This window comes from Scyliorhinus canicula, chromosome 4 (assembly GCF_902713615.1).
Source record: "Scyliorhinus canicula chromosome 4, sScyCan1.1, whole genome shotgun sequence".
NCBI lineage: Eukaryota > Metazoa > Chordata > Chondrichthyes > Carcharhiniformes > Scyliorhinidae > Scyliorhinus > Scyliorhinus canicula.
This window is the reverse complement of record NC_052149.1, coordinates 10,061,214-10,083,310: the sequence shown is the minus strand read 5'-3', so window position 1 is coordinate 10,083,310 and position 22,097 is coordinate 10,061,214. Positions and strand designations below refer to the sequence as shown.

The 22,097-nt window shown below is 48.6% G+C and overlaps 1 protein-coding gene across 40 annotated transcripts in view; it reads left to right on the top strand.

The window, feature by feature from the left end:
- adgrl2a (adhesion G protein-coupled receptor L2a) overlaps positions 1 to 22,097 on the top strand; it is a 683,083-nt gene that overhangs the window by 547,627 nt on the left and 113,359 nt on the right. For 23 of the 40 annotated variants that reach the window (XM_038793688.1, XM_038793695.1, XM_038793694.1 and 20 more), the window contains one exon: positions 16,062 to 16,889. In XM_038793688.1, the coding sequence (XP_038649616.1) occupies positions 16,062 to 16,889 (828 nt within the window). Of the gene's footprint in view, positions 1 to 15,310; positions 15,326 to 16,061; positions 16,890 to 22,097 lie in introns of all 40 variants that reach the window. The other 17 variants (XM_038793684.1, XM_038793713.1, XM_038793704.1 and 14 more) reach the window with 2 other exon arrangements.

The following is a 22,097-nucleotide window of genomic DNA, read 5'->3' as shown; positions in this document are numbered from 1 at the left end:
TGCTACCCCCTCAAAAGTATTGTTGAGGCAACATTGGGCAGGGTTCTCTGTTGGCCGATGCCGAAATCGTTAAACGCGATTGGGCGGAGAATAGGTTCTGATGACCAATCGCAATTCTCCATCACCTCGCCAGCGGCGTCAATGCGGTCTGGAATGGCATCCTCCGGGGCCTCCGCAATTCACCGCTTCCGATGGGCCGAGTTTCCAACGGCACATTTCACTTGTGTTTTTAAAAATCGTGAAAAGGCACTGTGGCTGCTGAAGGAGGGAGAGGGGGTACGGAAAGTGTTCGTCATGTCGGTGGGCTTCAGCCAGGGCCAGGGGGAGTAGCAGTGGGGGGTGGCCAGGAGGTGGGCTGTGGGGTCGGGTTGGATGGGAACAGAACAGCATGGCCGCAGCTGGAAAAGCAGCCATGCAGCTGCGCACGCTGCTGACAGCCCACTGCGGACTTAGGGCCACAGGCTATATAGATGTTTCCCCCAGGCCACCCCCCCAGGTGCCCTCTGGCCCCAGCCGACCCATCAGCTGTATGGGCACGCTCCAGCACAACTAGTGCCATCTTCTTGTCTGGGATGAGTGTGTGTGGGGAGTGTAATGTGTATATGCGGCTGCAGCTTGTCAGCCTCCCGAGTGTCAATCACAGACCCGCCGAATCCCGCAGCGTTTTTCATTGGAATCAATCGTGTTCCATGTGGCGCCGGTGCTAGCCCTTCCACAGTGGCTGAATCGGTTCAGGTTCGGCACCAATTTTGATGTAGTGAAAGTCCACGAATCCTGCCCCAGTGTCTAGACTCGGGAATGGAGAATCCAGCCCATTATTTAATAAGGTTCTCATTCTGGGGCCATTTATTGACCTTGTTGACCATGCTATTGCCTGATAAGGTCCTTTACTAATTGTGCACTTCTAATAGAATGTCCGCCACCTGGGAGCAGACATCAGGAAGGTGCTTTGCGTTCTGCCCAATTGTTTTAATTGTTGTTTGTCGAGCGTGATCCATAGAAGTATCTTTGAAGGTAAAGCAAGGGCTCGGAGTGGGAGCATGCTCGAGGAAATCGGCCACAGTGACACATTCACATACAAATGGACTTCCGCCTCGGTCTCAGCGGCCAATTGGGAGAAGCCACGAGAGTCAACCAAACGCAACATCACAGTGGAACATACTGTAATTAGCCTGAAGAGCACACAACCATTGTTCCAGAACCTTCTTCGGCTGAAGTGCATTTATGTTGGGGGTGGGACGGGGAGGGATGAACTGCGGCCCAGGAGGGGTGATCGCACAGAGAGAGCTGGTGGCAAAAGGTGTTGTCGACTGCACATTGGAATAATTTCCCTTGCCCTCATCTCTGTCTGCAGCTGCGGTAGTTTGATTAATGATTCCAAACAGGTATCATCCTGTTCTGTTCCCTGCTAAAGAATAAGATCATGCAGTTCACCGGAAGGAATCTTCAGAAAGTCATTAAACCTCGATTTGTAGAAACCAAAATAAAAGAGAAAGGGGAGAAAAATCTCAACCTGTTCAATGGAGTCTGGAAATCTAAACTCGTCCTGTGGTTGTTTACAGCATGCACGTCCAAAACCATCGCCGTGCCCACCGTCAGTGACTGAGGGCCCCTATATATGCAGACGCCCGGTGGGGTGACGAGTTTGGTTTAGGAGGCAGTAATTTCTGGGAAGGCCAGATGCATCGCTGAGTCAAATGTCTGCCATAAATTGATTTGCCTCTTCCTCCGCCGCGGCCTGTCAATCATCCGTAGCCGAAGCAGCTGCTTTCAGGAAGGGAAGATAATTGGCCCAAGAAGAGGAATGTGAAGTGAAGCGAGAGAGAGAGAGAGAGAGAGAGAAAAAGAAGGGAGCGGGATTAAATTTGATAGCTCATGTTGAGAAAGCCAACAGAGCAGGACACAATGGGCCAAAAGTGACCTGTTTGTCAATGTTATCAACCATCGGAAGGAATAGGAGTGAATTTATAACAGTTTCCAGGGAAACCGGAATGGCTTTAGGTCACTGCCCAACTTTACTGACAAAATTTCCTCCTGTGGTACGATTTGGAGCTTAACGGTTCACTTCTCAGCTCTCATCTACAACTATCAGCTACAAGTGCTACCTTTGGGCTCAGATGAATATTTCACTTACCTTCATAGTCTTTAAGATATAGGAGCAGAAGTAGACCAATAATAATAATAATCTTTATTAGTGTCACAAATAGCCTTACATTAACACTGCAATGAAGTTACTGGGAAAAGTCCCTAGTCGCCACATTCCGGCGCCTGTCCGGGTACACAGAGGGATAATTCAGAATGTCCAAATTACCTAACAGAACGTCTTTCAGGACGTGTATTGATATGACTCATATCCTTTATATTTTTTATATTCTATTAAATTTCAAATGGCCCATCAGGTCTGCTCTGTCATTTATTGAGGGCGATGGATCTGATCGGAAAATCTTCAATTCCACTTTCCTGCATTACCCCATAACCCTTGATTCCCTCACTGATTAAAAATCTGTCCATCTTAGCCTAGAACACACATAATGACCCAGCCCCCCTACAGCTCTCTGCGGTAAAGAGTTACACAGATTTTCTACCCTCTGAGAGAAGACATTTCTCCTCATCTCTGTCTAAAATGGATGACCCCTTACTCTGAGATTATGCCCTCTGGTCCTAGACTCTCCCACGAGTGGAAACAACCTCTCAGCATCGACCCTGTCAAGCCCCCTGAGAATCCGATATGTCTCAGTGAAGTCACCCCTCATCCTTCTAAACTCGAGTGAGTACAGGCCAAACCTACTCAACCTCTCCTCATAAGAAAATCCCTCATAGCCAGGATCAACTGAGTTAATCTTCTGTAGACGGCCTCTAATGATAGTATATCGTCCCTTAGATAAGGGGACCTAAGTACTATTTCTTTCGTAATTGTTATTGCATTTATTCCACCCCCCCCCCCCCCCCCCCCGCCCTGTTCCTTGGTTATTTAGTATATTAGTGTCCTCCACCATGAAGACTGACTCAAAGGGCGCGATCGAACGGCCTCAAGGCGCACGACTCGGTGATGCGTCGAGGCAATTAAATCTCGCGCGATTTGTGATGCTCGGAATGCCCCACAAGATCTAACGAGGCCTGGATTTCCCCCTTCCCGGGCAAGATCCAGAGGAACATATTTAAGTGCGTCTGTAGGCTCATTTAAACATGTTGCCGCCCGATTCGCCCGAGGCCCGGGAACTAATGCCCGCATCCTGGGAGACCTTGCTGTGGCAGTTTAGCACTGGTCAACACAAACGTGGACCAGACGTAACAGCACTTGGGGGGGTGGTCTCCTAGATTATCGGAGGCCCCCAGGTAGTTGGTCACTGGGCAGAGTGGTATCTCGGCACTCTTGCTGGGACACAGGCATCTTGGGAGGACCCAAGGGAGGTCGAGAGAAAACAGGGAATTATAGACCAGTAAGCCTAACATCGGTAGTGGGGAAAATTCTTGAATCCATTATCAATGACTTTGCAGCAGAACATTTAATAACAATAATAACAATCTTTATTGTCACCAATATGCTTACATTAACACTGCATCACCACATTCCGGCCGGCGCCTGTTTGGGTACACAGAGGGAGAATTCAGAATATTCACTTCACCTAACAGAGCACGTCTTTTCGGACTTGTGGGAGGAAACCGGAGCACCCGGCGGATAAGTTAGGGTCAGCGTGGATTCTATAGACTGGAGGGGAAATCATGCTTAACAAATCTGTTGGAATTCTTTGAAGCTGCAATTAGTACAGTTGCCGGGGGGGGGCAGTCAATGTGGTCTATTTGGATTTTCAGATGGCGTTTGACAAAGTCCCGCATTAGAGATTATTGTGCAAGATTAAAGCGCATGGGATTGGAGGAATTGTATTGAGTTGGATAGAAAACTGGTTGGCAGAGAGGAAACAAAGTGTAGGTATGAATGGGTCCTTTTCAAATTGGCAGGCAGTAACTAGTGGGGTGCCACAGGGATCGGTGCTGGGACCCCAGCTATTCACAATATGTATTAATGATTGGGGTGAAGGAACAAAATCATAGAATTTACAGTGCAGAAGGAGGCCATTCAGCCCATCGAGTCTGCACCGGCTCTTGGAAAGAGCACCCGACCCAAGTCCACACCTCAACCCTATCCCCATAACCCAATAACCCCTCCGAACCTTTTTGGTCACTAAGGGCAATTTAGCATGGCCAATCCACCTAACCTGCACATCTTTGGACTGTGGAGGAAACCGGAGCACCCGGAGGAAACCCACACACACATGGGGAGAACGTGCAGAGTCCGCACAGACAGTGACCAAAGCCGGGAATTGAACCTGGGACCCTGAAGCTGTGAAGCAAGTGTGCTAACCACTATGCTACCGTGAAATGTAACATCTCAAAGTTTGCAGATGATACGAAGTTTGGTGGGAGGATCAACTGTGATGAGGATGCAGAGATCCTACAGCATGATTTTGGCAAAAGTGACTAGCACTGTGGCTTCACAGCGCCAGGGTCCCAGGTTCGAATCCCCGCCGGGAAACTGTCTGTGCAGAGCCAGCATGTTCTCCCCGTGTCTGCGTGGGTTTCCTCCGGGTGCTCCGGTTTCCTCCCACAGTCCAAAGACATGCAGGTTAGGTGTAAATTGCCCTTAGTATCCAAAAAAGGTTGGGAGGAATTATTGGGTTACAGGGATAAGATGGAAGAGAGGGCTGAAGTGGGTCGGTGCAGCCTCGATGGGCCGAATGGACTCCATCTGCACTGTATGTTCTACGTTCTATGATCTGGACGGGTGGGTGAGTGGGCAAATCAATGGCAGATGCAGTATAATTTGGATAAGTGTGAGGTTATTCACTTTGGAAGCAAAAACAGGAAGGCAGATTACTACCTGTACGATTGTAAATTGGGAGAGGGGAGTGTGCAACGGGACCTGAGTGTCCTTGTGCACCATTCGCTGAAGGTAGGCATGCAGGTGCAGCAGGCGGTAAAGAAGGCCAATGGTACGTTGGCCTTCACTGCGAGAGGCTTTGAGGGCAGGAGCATGGATGTGTTGTTGCAATTATACAGAGCCTTGGTGCGGCTACCCCTGGAATATTGCCTGCAATTTTGGTCTCCTTTTCCGAGGGAGGATGTTCTTGCTCTTGAGGGAGTGCAGCAAATGTTTACCAGACTGATTCAAGGGATGGTTGGACTGTCATATGAGGAGAGATTGATAGGTTGGGATTGTTCTCGCTGGAGTTCAGAAGAATGAGGGGGGATCTCACAGAGGCTTATAAAATTCTAACAGGACTAGACAGGGTAGATACAGGGAAGATGTTACCAAAGATGGATGTGTCCAGAACCAGGGGTCACAGCTGAGGATTCAGGGTAAACCATTTCCGTCAGAGATGAGGAGACACTACTTCACACAAAGGATGGTGAGCCTGTGGAATTCATTACCACAGGAAATAGTTGATGCTAAAACATTAAATATATTCAAGAGGTGGTTGGATATAGTACTTGGGGCGAATAGGATCAAAGACAATGGGGAGAAAGCAGGATTAGGCTATTGAGTTGGATGATCAGCCATGATTGTGATGAATGGCGGAGCAGGCTCGAAGGGCCAAAATGCCTCTTCCTGCTCCTGTCTTCTATGTATCTATATTCCAGATTGTATGATTGTAATTTAAATTCCACAAGCCATGGTGGGATGTGAACCCATGTCCCCAGAGCATTAGGTTCGACTACTGGATTACCAGTCCAGAGACATAACCATTGATCTGAGATTCATGGGGCAGGATTCTCCGACCCCCGCCGGGTTGGAGAATCCCTGGGACGTGGCGTGGATCCCGCCCCGACGCCAGCTGCCGTATTCTCCAGCGGCGTTTTTCGGATGGGGGCGGGATTCCCGCCACACCGGTCGGGGGCTGTTAGCCGCCCCCCCCCCCCCCTCCCGCGATTCTCCGGGCCCCAAGCGGCCTTAGCCAGTCCCACTGGCGTGGGTTATGCATAGTCCCACACGGCGGGACCTGGCAGGTCTGTTGGCGTGGACGGTCCTCAGGGGGGTGTGGGGGGATCCAACCCTGGGGAGGCACAGTGGCGTGGCTCACGGTCGGGGCCCACCGATCTGCGGGTGGGCCTGTGCCGCGGGGGTACTCCTTCTTTCCGCGCCGGCCCCTGTAGGGCTCCACCATGGCCGGCGCAGAGAAGACAACCCCCCGCGCATGCGCCAGAATATGCCAGCCGTTCTGCGCATGCGCGGGACCACGCCGGCGGTTCCGTGCATGCGCACAATCACGCCGGCCCTTTGGCACATGCGCTAACTCATGCAGTCCCTTCCGCGCCGGCTGGCACAGCGCCAACCCGTTCGCCGTGCACCTAGCCCTCGGAAGTACGGAGAATTGCGCACTTTCGGGGGCTGTTGACGCTGGAGTGGTTCGCGCCGGTTTTCCTGCTGACGTGGGGACTTAGTCCCCAGAAAGGAGAATCCCACTCGTGGTGTTTTAAATGGATTTTTTCAAATGTTAACAATATGGGGAGTGCTGGCTCCTTAGGATCTGCATCTGTTATACCAAATTCAATTTATGGCATAGCCCCACCTTCAAGGAGACCTGAATTGTCACACTGTGTGCTTTGTCCATTGTTTCTCTTGGGCAACTGAGATTTAACTCTCCTCAAGGAGTGCTGAAAAGACTTTGAACCTGGGTTGGGAAAGATATTATGCAGATGCCGAGGCTTTTAAGCAGCTAGCAATTGATATTGCCGACCAGAATTAATTCCACTTGGTTAAGTTCTGCAAAGTACCTGATGTACTGGTTATTGGCAACCTTCCATCTGCGAGCAATGATGTGAATGTACCCTCAGAACTTCAGTGAGGCCGATGAGATCATCGGTATTTCTTTTCTAGGCTGAGCAAGCGGATTCTGGAAAGACAAAGTATGCCGCAAGTGGAAGTTATCCTTTGCTGGCGATGTGGGGCGGCGTCTGCCAACCATGGGGCTGGCGCCTCCTTTGAAGCTTCTGAAACTACAGGTCAACGTGGTGGCGAATTGCTGCCTGTTGATGGTGTCGCCATTTACATTGACAGCGTCTGTATAGCGTATCTTTGGAGATGCAGTTATCTTCCGTCCTGTGAACATGCTCAAGCCAGCAAAGCCTTCTTTGTTTAACTAGTGCGGCATGTCTGGCTGGTAGATAGAACTGCTTTGTTGGTGACTACACCTTTCCATGTCATGTTGAGAATGTGCAGTAGGCACCAGAGACGGATGTTAATGAGCCATTGTTCTCAGTAGGTTTTAGTTACCTGGGCTTCACTGCCATAGAGTCATAGTCATAGAGGTCCATGGGACAGCAAAGGCTCTTCGGCCCATCGTGTTGGCTACAGTCAAAAACAACCATCTACCTATTCCATCCCATTTTCCAGCACTTGGCCCGTAGCCTTGTCTGCCTTGGGGATCGCAAGTGCACATCTAAATACTTCTTAAATATTGAGGGTATCTGCTTCCAGCACCCTTTCAGGCAGCGAGTTCCAGACTTCCTCCACCCTGTGGGTGAAAAAGGTTTTCCTCACATCCCCACTAAACCTCCTGCCCCTTACCTATAATAATAATAATAATCTTTATTATTGTCACAAGTAGGCTTACATTAACACAGCAATGAAGTCACTGTGAAAAGCCCCTAGTTGCCACACTCCGGCGCCTGTTCGGGTTCACTGAGGGGAATTCAGAATGTCCAATTCACCTCGCAGCACGTCTTTCGGGACTTGTGGGAGGAAACCGGAGCACCCGGAGGATAGGGGAGAAGGTGCAGGCTCCACACAGACAGTGACCCAAGCGTGAATTGAACCGAGGACCCTGGAATTGTGAAGCAACAGTGCTAACTACTGTGTTACCACGCCTCCTTGCTATATCCCCCAGGTCATTGATCCCTCCATCAAGGGGACAAGTTTCTCCCTGTCTACTATGTCTATGCCCTTCATCATTTTTTTACATCTCAGTCATGCCCCCTCCTCAGTCTCCTCTGTTCCATGGAAAATAACCGCAGTCTATCTCTCTTCATAGCTGAACCTCTCCACCCCAGGCAGCACCCTGGTAAATCTACTCTACTCCCTTTCCAGGATATCCCATCCCTCCTCTCACGTAGATTCCAAAACTGCACACAATACTCTAGCTGTGGCCTAACCAACATTTTATACAGTTCCAGCATAACCTCCTTGCTCCTAAATCTGTGCCTCGGCTAATAAAGGCAAGTACACCATATGCCTTCTCAGCCACTGTATCCACCTGCTCTGCTATTTTAAGCGACTAGTGTACATGCACACCAAGGTCCCTCTGATCCTCGGTGCTTCCCAGGGTCCTGCTGTTTATCATGCATTCCCTTGCCCTGTTTGTCCTGCCCAAGTGCATCGTCTCACATTTATCCGGATCGAGTTTCATTTGCCACTGGTTAGCCCACCTGACCAGAACAAAGAACAAAGAAAAATACAGCACAGGAACAGGCCCTTCAGCCCTCCCAGCCTGCGCCGATCCAGATCCTTTATCTAAACCTGTCGCCTATTTTCCAAGCATCTACTTCCCTCTGTTCCTCGCCCGTTCATATATCAGTCTAGATGCATCTTAAATTAAACTATCGTGCCCACTCCTACCATCTCTGCTGGCAAAGCGTTCCAGGCACCCACCACCCTCCACGTAAAAGCCTTTCCACGTACATCTCCCTTAAACTTTCCCCCTCTCACCTTGAAATCGTGACCTCTTGTAATTGACACCCCCACTCTTGGAAAAAGCTTGTTGCTATCCACCCTGTCCATACCTCTCATAATTTTGTAGACCTCAATCAGGTCCACCCCTCAACCTCCTTCTTTCCAACGAAAACAATCCTAATCTACTCAACCTTTCTTCATAGCTAGCACCCTCCATACCAGGCAACATCCTGGTGAACCTCCTCTGCACACTGTCAAAAGCATCCACATCCTTCTGGTAATGTGGTGACCAGAACTGCACGCAGTATTCCAAATGTGGTCGAACCAAAGTCCTATACAACTGTAACATGACCTGCCGACTGTTGTACTCAATACCCCGTCTGATGAAGGCAAGCATGCTGTATGCCTTCTTGACCACTCTATCGACCTGCGTTGCCACCTTCAGGGTACAATGGACCTGAACTCCCAGATATCTCTGTACATCAATTTTCCCCAGGACTCTTCCATTGGCCGTATAGTCCGCACATGAATTGGATCTTCCAAAATGCATCACCTCGCATTTGCCTGGATTGAACTCCATCTGCCATTTCTCTGCCCAATTCTCCAATCTATCTATATTTTGCTGTATTTTCTGACAGTCCCCCTCGCAATCTGCAACTCCACCAATCTTAGTATCATCTGCAAACTTGCTAATCACGGTAGCATAGTGGTTAGCACAATTGCTTCACAGCTCCAGGTTCCCAGGTTCGATTCCCGGCTTGGTTCACTGTCTGTGCGGAGTCTGCACGTTCTCGTCGTGTGTGCATGGGTTTCCCCCGGGTGCTCCGGTTTCCTCCCAGAGTCCAAAGATGTGCAGGCCATGCTAAATTGCCCTGAGTGTTCAAAATTGCCCTTAGTGTTGGGTGGGGTTACTGGGTTATGGGGATAGAGAGGAGATATGGGTTTGGGTAGGGTTCTCTTTCAAAGAGCCGGTGCAGACTCGATGGGCTGAATGGCCTCCTTCTGCACTGTAAATTCTATAAAATCAGTCTAGTGTGGCCATTTCCCGAGTTGGACTATTTACATACTGCCCTGAAAAACTCTCCTGGATGCTCCTTACAAATTCTGCTCCAACTACTCCTCCAACCTTACATGAGTCCCATTCAATGTTGGGGAAGTTAAAATCTCCCATCACGACCACTCTATTGCTCCTACATTTTTCTGTAATCTGTCTACATATTTGTACCTCTACTTCACGCTCGCTTTTGTGAGGCCTATAGTAAAGTCCCAACAATGTTACTGCACTCTTCCTATTTCTCAGCTCTATCCATATTGCCTCAGTGCTCGAATCCTCCATCGTGCCCTCCTTAATTACAGCTGTGATATCATCTCTGACCAGTAATGCAATTCCTCCAACCCTTTTACCTCCCTCTCTTTCCTTCCTGAAGCATCTCTACCCTGGGATTTTTAGTTGCCAATCTTGATCTTCCCTCAACCTAGTCTCAGTAATACCAATAACATCATCTTCCCAGACACTAATCCAAGCCCTAAATTCATCTGCCTTACCTGCTACACTTCTCGCATTAAAACAAATGCACCTCAGACCACTTGTCCCTTTGCGTTCATCATCTCTTCCCTGTCTACTCTTCCCCTTAGTCACAATGAGTTTATTATCGAGTACCTTACTGGCTTTTGTTGCTGCCTCTTTACTGACCTCTAACTTCCTCATCTGGTTCTCATCCCCCTACCACATTAGTTTAAAACCTCCCCAACAGTGTTAGCAAAAGCACCCCCTAGGACATTGATTCCAATCCTGCCCAGGTGTAGTCCATCCGATTTGTAATGGTCCCATCGCCCCCAGAACTGGTTCCAATGTCCCAAAAGTCTGAACTCCTCCCTCCTGCACCATCTCTCAAGCCACGTATTCATTCTGACTATTCTTGAATTTCTACTCTGACTGTCTTGTGGCACTGGTAGCAATCCTGAGATTACTACCTTTGAGGTCCTACTTTTTAACTTATCTCCTAACTCCCTAAATTCTGATTGTAGGACCTCATCCCGTTTTTTACCTATATCGTTGGTGCCTCTATGCCCAACGACAACTGGCTGTTCACCCTCCCCCTTCAGTATGTCCTGCAGCCGATCTGAGACATCCCTGACCCGTGCACCCGGGAGGCAACATACCATTCGGGAGTCTCGTTGTTGACCACAGAAACGCCTGTCTACTCCCCTTCCGATTGAATCCCCTATGACTATAGCCCTGCCAGTCTTTTTCCCGCCCTTCTGTGCAGCAGAGCCAGCCACGGTGCCATTAGCCTGGCTACTACTGCCTTCCCCTGGTGAGTTATCTCCCCCAACAGTATCCAAAACGGTATACCTGTTTTGGAGGGAGATGACCGCAGGGGACACCTACACAGCCTTCCTGCTCTTTATCTGCCTTTTGGTCACCCATTCCCTGTCTCCCTCACCAATCCTACTCTGCGGTGTGACCAACTCACTGAACGTGCTATCCACAACCTCCTCAGCATCGCGGATGCTCCAATGTGAGTCCATCCGCAGCTCCAAAGCCGTCATGCGGTCTAACAGGAGCTGCAGCTGGACACACTTCCTGCACATGAAGGAGTCAGGGGCATCGGCCACGTCACTGAACTCCCACATTGAGCATGAGGAGCATAACACAGATCTGGGATCTCCTGCCATTTTTACACTTTACCTTAACTGATTACAAATATAATATCAAATAATGAATAAGTGAAAAGAATAAAGATTTTACTTAACAATCACAATACTTACCAACACACGAAGAGTTAAATATCTCCCAGCTGCTGCTAAATGGAGCATTTCCTTACCAGCCAATCAGGTCACTGCTTTGCTGTGATGTCACTCTTCAAATTTATCCCCAAAGACCCTCTGGCCGCTGTTTAAGCAGCGAAGCAGCACCGCCCACTCCAACAGCTGAATTCCTGCCGAAAAGACTCAAATCCGCGAAGCAGCTAGTTTAAATACTCACCGCTCGACTCTGTAGCTCCGTCCACTCCAACAGCTGAATTCCCGCCGAAAAGACTCAAATCCACGAAGCAGTTAGTTTAAATACTCACCGCTCGACTCTGTAGCTCCGTCCACTCCAACAGCTGAATTCCCACCGAAAAGACTCAAATCCGCGAAGCAGCTAGTTTAAATACTCACCGCTCGACTCTGTAGCTCCGCCCATTCCAACAGCTGAATTCCCGCCGAAAAGACTTAATCCGCAAAGCAGCTAGGGGGCAGCAGGGTAGCAATGTGGATAGCAGAAATGCTTCACAGCTCCAGGGTCCCAGGTTCGATTCCGGCTTGGGTCACCGTCTGTGCGGAGTCTGCACATCCTCCCCGTGTGTGCGTGGGTTTCCTCCGGGTGCTCCGGTTTCCTCCCACTGTCCAAAAATGTGCCGGTTAGGTGGATTGGCCATGCTAAATTGCCCTTAGTGTCCAAAATTGCCCTTAGTGTTGGGTGGGGTTACTGGGTTATGGGGATAGGGTGGAGGAGTTGACCTTGGGTCTAGTTCTCTTTCCAAGAGCCGGTGCAGACTCGATGGGCCGAATGGCCTCCTTCTGCACTGTAAATTCTATGATAATTCTATGATTAAATACTCACCGCTCGACTCTGTAGCTCCGCCCACTCCAACAGCTGAATTCCCGCCGAAAAGACTTGAATCCGCGAAGCAGCTAGTTTAAATACTTACCGCTCGACTCTGTAGCTCCGCCAACTCAAACAGCTGAATTCCAGCCCATCTATATCCTCCTGTAATCGAAGTCTATTCTCCTCGCTATTTACTACCCCACCAATTTTCGTATAATCCACAAACTTACTGATCAACCCTCCTACATTCATGTCTAACTCATTTATATAAACATACAGCGTACATCCCCCCATGCAGCAGTTTGCTGAGGTTGTAGACCTTATAACATGTTGGTCCTGCAGGCCATTTTGTTGTTTCTGTATGCCTGCTTTGCTTTTAGTTGGCCAAAGTTGGTGGCTGCCTTCCCAATGCTCGTGTCGAGTTCTTCACCAATAGACAGGTCGTTTGTGCCGACCGACTGCTTCCAGTGGTGCGTTGCTGAGTCTGATCACAGGCGGAAACGCAACACTCGGTCTGGTAGCTACAGTTATCATGACACTGATGGTGAGGGAGAACATGGCACAGGCATGGGATGGAACATCTTTTGCGGGGTGGGAGTGAGACCCACACGGACACGGGGAGAATGTGCAAACTCCACATGGGCAGCGATCCGGGGTCAAACCCGGGTCCTCGGCGCCAGTGAGACAGCAGTGCTAACCACTGCGCCACCGTGCTGCCCCTGCCTGGAATTTCAAGGACCCAGCCTCCACTGCTCTCTGATGAAGAGAATTTCGGAGATCAATGGCCCTCAGAGAGAAATCCTCCCTCCTCATCTCCTGCTCTTTTACAGGAGACCCCTTATTTTGAAACTGTGCACCTTGGTGCTAGGTTTCCACATGAGGGGAAATGCCTGGGAATGTTAGACTGCGTTATTAGAGTTGTCATAAAAAGGCAAGCTGTTGCATTTATAACAATCCAGTACAATGTTGAATATTGATGGCTGGATGCATGTCATCCAACAGGCAACAAAAGTCAAATGTAAACCATGTACAACAGGCCAATTTACCAGGCTGCTTAGAATTGTCGTAGGTTTGGATTGTTCACATGAATACTTGGGAGTGAAATCCTATATCCAGTGGCATTTAAATGATTAACTGCCTCACTGAACCAAATGACACTTTCATGTACTCCAGAGATTTGAGACAGATTATGCAAATCAATTCACCAATTTGAGAGCACAGACTACAATTACTTTCCTTTGTGCCCCATTTGTGACATTTGAACAATAAAAGACAACAAAGAAAACAAATAAACCAGGTGAACTACATGCAGCCTATTCATCACAGTTGATGTATGGAGGGAGAGAGAAAGAGAGAGGGTTTAAACTACAGGCCAGACAGGTGAGCAGCAGTACAATGCAACACGGTCTCAAGCTACAGTAAGAAGTCTACAGCACCAGGTTAAAGTCCAACAGGTTTGTTTCAAATCACTAGCTTTTGGAACGTAGTACCTTCATCAGGTTCTGATGAAGAAGCTGTGCTCCTAATGCTAGTGATTCGAAATAAACCTTTCGGACTTTAACCTGGTGTTGTAAGACTTCTTACTGTGCCCATCCCAGTCCGACACCAGCATCTCCACATCAGGTCTCAAGTTAGGTAACGGAGCAGCGGTTGGATTACCAAGCAAAAGACTTGAATTTTCACCCTGCTAAGTCTACAACGTATAGATCAGCAGGTCTCAGCTTTGACTCTCAAGCAGATTTGTCAATTAGGCTGCTGAAATTGGCTGCACCGCCCCTGGGCTGGGCTGGGAGGTTAATGTTGTTGGTGTTTACACCCGCAAACGCTCCAGCCTTGGGAATTCCATTCCTAAATTCTTCAGCCCCCTCCAACTCTCATTCCTTCCCACAGGACCACCACTTTGGCGCCGTCCCCCCTCTGTCTGAGCGCACCTCTGAGAAATGCCTTGCGACCAATCCCCGAGCCATCTAACTGTGATGCCCCTTCCTGCTCCAATAGTCTTTGAAGGCTCAATTTGACTCCACGAAGAATTGTCACTTGCGTGTTGTCTGTGTGGTGTTGATGGAGTGGCCCGTGGAGCTGTACCTCACTGGGGCTTGGCGCCACCCAGGCAAGAGTAACTTTCGAAATAAGGTTTGATTTTGAAAGGTTCTTGTCAGCTTTTCCTCTCTCCAGCGAGACCCACAAGTGCGAATGATGAAAAAGTCTTCAACTTTTCTGTAAACGTGCCAGCTGGGACTTTCTTTTGAAATGCCTGTCGTTTTTTTCCGTCAATTGAAGGCAACGGTGCAAGTTGCTGACCCCACTGACGCCAACTTTCTTTTCATACACAAAAGAAAATGAGGAAGAGAGCGACTTTGATCCCGGTTTCTGTCATTTGAATTGCAAATACACCCAAACTCCGTGGTCAAATCATTAAACCTATTGTATAGATCTACTGAAGGAAAAGCATCCGTTATCAATACTGTGACCTTGCATAAACTTGACTTTTTTTCCCCTTTGGTCTCCATTTTGATTCCCCTGCTTTGAGAGAAATGTATTACACTGCCACAGTTGAAGCTATTAGCTACCAGCAGTTCCAAACACTGAGCGGACACCTGATAAATTAACCTGAAGGCAGCCATTAGCTGACAGGGGAGCTTCAAAACCGGTTAGATTATTAACCGCGTTGTTGTTCATGACGATGATCTGCCCTTGGCATCAGTGTGGACGTGTGATGGGGGTTTGTGCAGCGTAAGAGTGACACAGCAGAAATGAGTTACTTGGGTTGAATTTTAAAAATATCTCGAGAGGGTTTTTGTATTGTCCCACAAATACAATAATCTAGCCCACAGCCTATGCTCAAATGGTGTTAAATCCTGCTGTTGGAATGCAGGTACCTTGTAAATGGTATCCTCATGAAAAAGGTGCTGTACTAATTTAACCCTTCCTATCTCGACCCTTGTGTTGAAGTATGGCGGACCTGACGATGATGGATAAATCATGTTAATCTCTCTTCTTTTTCTCTTGCACCCTTGTTTCATTCTCTCTTCCAATGCTTAAAATAGAAGTGGAACAAAAAGGTAAATAACATGACAAAGTCCAGAACCCAGACCTATTTTGTTTTTGTGGCATATTGGTTGGTTGTTAACCTCTCCTTAACCCCATCTTCTCCCCCACCACCCCACCCTTTCCTCTTCTTCATCTCTCCCCCCCACTCCCCCCAAACCCAACGCTGGTGTTCCTGAAAGGAAGCTGTAATCAGAACCAATATTGAATCTAGAGATCATTGAAGCTTATTTTGTGTCTGATATCAGTGGCCTTGCTACACAGTCAGAAGGTGGTGGGTGCAGCTGCTGGTGTTCTGGCAGGGAGATCTTTTTCACACCCAGTGTCAGTCAGCGTCATCCGCCTGGCTTCCAGAACCTTCTCCATAGCATGCCACGGTTGAGCAGGTCTTCCTGGGTTTACCTCACGCACTGCTTCTGTTGTCATTTTGCTCCCCACACGCTTGCCACCTCCACCTTTTTCTGTCGGAAAACCCGATAACCTCCTCCACTCTCCTCTATCCTTGTCTCCACTCCCCCCCCCCCTCCCGCAACTCACCTCGCCTCTCACTCCCTCCGCTTTCCCCTCACTCTCCCCTTGACTCCAGTTTGGCATCCCAAACTCAAACAAAACACCAGTTGCCAACATTCTTGGTTATAATTTTGGATGCGTGAAATGTTGAATTTTTCCAGATGTGCTGCGCTATTGAAAAATAAGAAACCGGATTTTATTCTGCAGGTGTTTCAAAATGTCAATTAATGTCTCCTTTTGTTTCCTTTCTCGTTGCCCATTTTTTAGTTTTTGTTTGCCCTGGGACTCTGAAAGGGGTTGTGGAATCGGCCTACATAACTGAGGCAGAACAGCAGTCTGGTGCCTGGTGCAAAGACCCACTCCAGGCCGGGGACAAGATTTATAACATGCCATGGACCCCGTATCGCACAGACACCCTGATGGAATATGCGTCGTTAAATGACTTCATCTCAGGGCGTCACACCACCACCTATAAGCTGCCCCACCGCGTTGACGGCACCGGGTTTGTGGTGTATGATGGAGCCGTCTTTTTCAACAAGGAGAGGACCAGGAACATTGTCAAGTTCGACCTGAGGACGCGAATCAAAAGTGGCGAGGCCATCATTGCCAGTGCCAACTACCACGACACCTCCCCCTACCGGTGGGGCGGCAAGTCGGACATCGACCTGGCGGTGGACGAGAACGGGCTGTGGGTCATCTACGCCACCGAGCAGAACAACGGCATGATGGTCGTCAGCCAGCTGAACCCTTACACGCTGCGCTTTGAAGGCACCTGGGACACCTCGTACGACAAGAGGTCGGCCTCCAATGCCTTCATGATCTGCGGCGTCCTGTATGTTGTGCGCTCCGTGTACGAGGAGAATGAGAGCGAGACGGGCAAGAACTCGATCGACTACACGTACAACACCAACCTGAACAAAGGGGAATACGCTGACATTCCGTTTCCCAACCCTTACCAGCACGTGGCAGCTGTGGACTACAACCCGCGAGACAATATGTTGTATGTGTGGAATAACTACTTCATACTGAGGTACGCTCTGGAGTTTGGACCTCCTGATCCAGCCCAAGGTAAGAGTCAACAGCTTCCAATTCTCTACCTTTTCAGTCACTTGTTTATTGCGGTCGATGCCTTTCTATGCAGCCTATTATTTTTTCCTACATTGACTTGAAAAAAATAAGACCCTGTTGCTCAGATTATTGTCATGGAACAGATGTGAGAGAAGAACTTTCTACATTGATATATTCCTCCCATTTGGCTGGCTCAGTGAATATAAATGCGCAACGCATTTTTATACAGTGAGTTATTCTGCTCTGGAATGCTCTGCCTAAAAGGATTCATTTGTGATTTACAAAAGGGAATTCGATAAATATGTGAGAAGGAAAGTATTTACAGGGCCACAGGAAGACACCCGGGGGAGTGGAACTAACTAGGTAGCTCTTTCAAAGAGTCAGGGTAGGCCAAATGGCCTCCCACTCTGTGTTGCAACGTTCTACGAATTCACGGCACAATCACATTGAAGTCCGGTGTGAAGACGTTTCAGCTTCAGGTCGAGCGCGAGTCGAGTGTTAAACCTCAGGCTGAAGGGAAACGATCAGTCTCCTTATCCTTGGCATTAGCGTCTGAATCCTGGATTCGGCTGTGTCCACACAACAACTGCAGGGGCAGGAAAGCACCGTAGTTGGAGAGTGATTGTGCAGCCTCGGGCGCCAGTGGGGCTGTTCGGAATTATTAAGGAGTGTAACCAAACCAAAAATGAACCACCTTTTGTTCCTCTGAATCCTCTCGTGTTCCACTTTGAAGGCACCTCGTGCGGTGAGGTCCTGGTCAAATACGTTCAGGAATCAGCCCAGCTCCATCCTTTGAACATAAGCATGGAGCAGAAGAAACTGTTGGGTGGGTTTCAAGGGGAATTGCCCAGCGTATGTACCTGGCTTTTTGTCTCTTTAAATAGGGTTTCCCTAATTCTAACCACCCATGCAGACCTCCACCCTCCCCCTTTACTTTTAGAAGAAAATGTAAGGGGGGGGGGAGTGGATGGGAGTTGTGGTGGGTGGGGGTGCCAAAACCTGTGGAACCCCCCCCCCCTCTCCCCACCCCCACAATTCACCCATTTAACCCGCATAAAGGCCTCAACAAGCGGCCTTCCCACTCTGTCCTCACCTCCAGTCACTGGTAAAATGCCTCGATTGGCCCAAGGGGGAGAGGGCTGCTCAACTCAACCCCCCCCCCCCCCCCCCCCCCCCACCCCCTCGAACTACTCCAGTTCCTACAGTTCTCCTGTTTGTGGTGTTGACGCTCAGCCACACTTCCTCGGTGAGCAAAGGGTTATTCTTTTTTTCTTCTTCTGCCAGCTGGCTGACCGGTTTGGGCCTTTCTCAGCCGCTGCTGTTTGCGTGAAACAAAATCAGGGGTTGTCAAACCACATCTGCAAGTGTTTTTTTCTCATTGTTCTGAGTTTGAGGTATTGTCTCCCCGGTGTAAACGGAGGGGCAGGATTCTGCCGGTCCGAGCACCACGGGAGAGACCGCAGGGGGTTTGCGGCTCGGAGCAGTTCCATGGTCACCGTGCCACAAAGCCGGAAAGTGAAAGTCAACACACGTGTTTGCTTAAAATAAGAAGAGAATGACAGGAAGGGCAAATTCGGGAAGGGAAGGGAATCGGGTTATGATGGGGGAAACTTGGCGATATATTAGTCTGCGGAGAAGGTTGAGGTAACATTCTGAAATGGTGAGGGGTTAATAGTGAAATGCTATATCCACTGCTTGGGAATTCAAGGGGGCGGCTCAGGAATAGAATTAAGTGGAAAAGCCCTGACCCCCAACTTTGGGACACGTTGCCACTTTTACGTTACGGTTGCCAGATGTGGCTCAATCGGTAGCACTCGCCCCTCTGTCAGATCTGTGTTTAAAATCCTACTCCAGGACCCTGACCCCAGCAATTCAAGCCGATTTGCGATCTCCGTACGTGCGGAGCTGAGGGGATGCTCCACTACCCGAGGTACTGACTTTTGAATGAGGCGTCAAAAGGTCCCACGGCACAATGTCAAAGAAGAACAGGTGTCCTGGTCAATATAACCCTTTAATCACCTCCGCTAATACAGATAACCTGGCCATTATCATACTGCTGTTTGTGGGAGCTTGCTGTGCTCAGTTTTCTTTATTCTTTCATGGGACACAGGCATCGCTGGCATTTGTTGCCCATCCCTAATAGCCCTTTTGAACTGAGTGGCTCACCTCATTGCACCAGTTCAGAAGCGTTTAAGAGCAAACCACATTGTTGTAGGCCTGGAGTCACTTGTAGGCCAGACCAGGTAAGGGCAGCGGATTCCTTTCCCTGAGGGACATGAGTGAACCAGGCAGGTTATTACGAGAATTGACAACCACCATGACGAAGAATTTTATGGTCCCTCCTGGTGACGGGATCTTCCGGCCTCCCTGAAGTCTGGACTTTCGATGGGTTGGCTGCATTTTTCAGCCCTCCCCCGCTCCCCCCTCTCCCTCTTGAGGATGTACAAAGCGCTATATAAATGCAAGTCTTCTCACTCTGTAAATGGAAGCCTACATCAAATATAGGGCGAACGGGACGGGGACTTGTTGCCCCTGGCTGGGTGAGTCAATGGCGTCTTCAATTTAAAACGATCAGGAAGAAAGTAAGGAGCGGGGATGGGAGAAATTAGCTCCAGGGAACGGTTAAGGCAAGGACTATTATGTCTTTGAAGGGAAAATTGGATCAGCATTTGGAGCAAAGAAAAACACAATTGCTAGGAGAGATCGTGTCTGCAGCAAAGAGCTGGCAGAGACACAAAGGACTAAATGGCCTCATTCTGTGCTGTAAACCTAGTTGATTCTGTGCCATGTTATTGCAAGCATGAAGGGAGAAATTAAAAGCAATATTTTCACAAGGAGTTATTGAAGCATTGGAGTCCCTTATCATAAGGGATGGTTGAAGCCAAGCCGATCAGCATATTTCAAAGGGGGTTAGATAAACATGGAATGGAGGCGAACATTAAAAGATGCAGGTACGTGGAATACTGAAGCTGTTGGCTGCGATGTGAACCTCGCTCTAGTTTTGGAAAGAAGGGCTGAGTGCATTTCCCCTCTGTGCTGCAAAGTCATTCCGTGGGGAATAATTAGGGCTCACCCACTTGTCACAGAAGCTGCCCACTTCTCACTCCACTGAAATTAATGGTTTGAAAATTCCAAAGATGTGTAGGTTAGGTGGATTGTCCGTGCTAAATTTTGCCCCTTAGTGTCCAAAAGGTTAGGTTGGGTTAGGGGGCTATGATGGAGGCGTGGGCTTAAGTAGGGTGCTCTTTCTAAAGGCCGGCGCAGACTTGATGGGCTGAATGGCCTCCTAATGCATTGCAACTTCTATAATTCTATGAAAATCTGGAAATCTATCCATAACCCAGGTGGGACATGATTTTCCCGAGATTGCCAGGGGAAGAAGGCTAAACATTGACTCGGGGGAAGAGGAAGACATATTTGGAGTGAGGCTAAAAAAAAATAGATTTCAAAAGAGCACATATAAGGAAGAGACGATGGAAACTGGGCTGCCAGGAGGTTTCAGAAAGACATATGAGAAGCACTGCACGCCATGACATTGAGGGAGAAAGAAAAATGAGCTCTGAAGAGCAAAGGGAAGATTGGCAATGGGTTAGCTTGTGCACTGGAGGTCAGATTGGAACTGGAAGCGTCTGAAACCTGACCTCTGAAAGGCACTGGGATCTGTCTGTTAGCTGGGCAGATGCCAACACATCTATTTAGACACCATTAACTCTCTCAGCAGCCAACAGTTCCAAAGCAAAAGAAAAAATGCCATTATATCTGCCAGCTTTTTTTGTCTTATCCATTGCTTCTCCTCCCACCTATGGGGTTGCCACCTGTTCAAGTCGGACGGGTCATTTATTAGGCAAGGCCAACTTTTTAAAAAATAAAATGGAAGCTGCAAAGATGAAGTCCAGGGTCCTGGGTTTTTTAGACTCATTTATATTTCATTGACTTAGATTGGTTCAGCTTTCCAGTGATTACTCCAACGCCCCTGCCCTGAAATGAAGTCGCGAGCGAAGCGAGGAACGGCCTGCCTGGGGGACTTAATCACGCCGTCACTAAATCTGTAACAACTAAACAAAGAGTTGGCAAATGGACCAGGAACCAGGATATCCTGCAGCAATGGAGACAGACATTGCAATAACTGTGCTCCCTAAATATAACAAATTACAATGGTTGAAATAATTAGCTTTAATATAATTTTTCACAAGTCTTCATTGTTGTGGAGGCACATTTCCTCCCCCGCGCAGCCTGGCCCAGTTCTGCTGTCTGTACAATATTAAACTTGGCACTGCTGATCAGAGCCATCTTGTCCGGCTCGCTCTCAGATGTTTCCCCTTCTACAACTGCACACATTTAGTTTTATTAACATTTAAATTGGGTTTTTTTTGTCCCAAGTTTTGGGTCGTCCTTTCAATCTCTCCTTCCCAGCCTCCATTTTGTCAGAAGCTGATCTATGTAGGGATCTCCCGTCACCAGGTAAAATGTTAAGTGCAGATTGTTCTTTATGATATGGGCTTACAATAATGAGCAGCCCCAATCGGCCGCACAACAGGCCATCAGCCACAGTGCTGATGAAAACAGAACGAAGGCTGGAGATGCACAGATGGGGGAAAAAGAGAACTGAGATTGGAAGGAGCCAGGCAGAGGAGGAGAGGGAACCTGGTGAAATATCTCTGAGGAGATGTGGAAAGAGGGTTCGAAAGAGAAGTGAAAGGCAGGCAAACCCTGGGACAGTGATCATTGGGAAAGAAGGACTGAAAACCTGGCCACTGATGAACAAACTGTTCTCCTGAATGTTCACGGTAGGAATGAACAGAACGAAGCAGGGAAATGGGAAAGCTCTGTATGACACTCGAGAGGCGCGTTGGGTGTGCAGACTATCTTTTGCCTGTTTCTCACCCCCAACATTACAAAGGCTTTAGCTTATCTTCCAGTTCCGATATGGGGCCTCCCACCTGAAGAGGTCACTTGATTTTTCCTGTTTGAGATGATTAAGGGGCAAGTTTCACGTACCAAGCCTGAGCTTTCTTTTTCATGATCTGTGCTGTAATTTGTTGGTCTCGAACAGAGAAGATAGGTCTACTTGCGGGGGAATCCAAAATGAGGAATCGCCGATCTAAGGTGGTTACCGATAAACCCAATAAGGAATTTGCAAGAGATGTCTTTACCCAGAGAAGTGGAACTTGCAAACAGATAGGGTAGTTTGTCCCTTTCGGGGGGAGC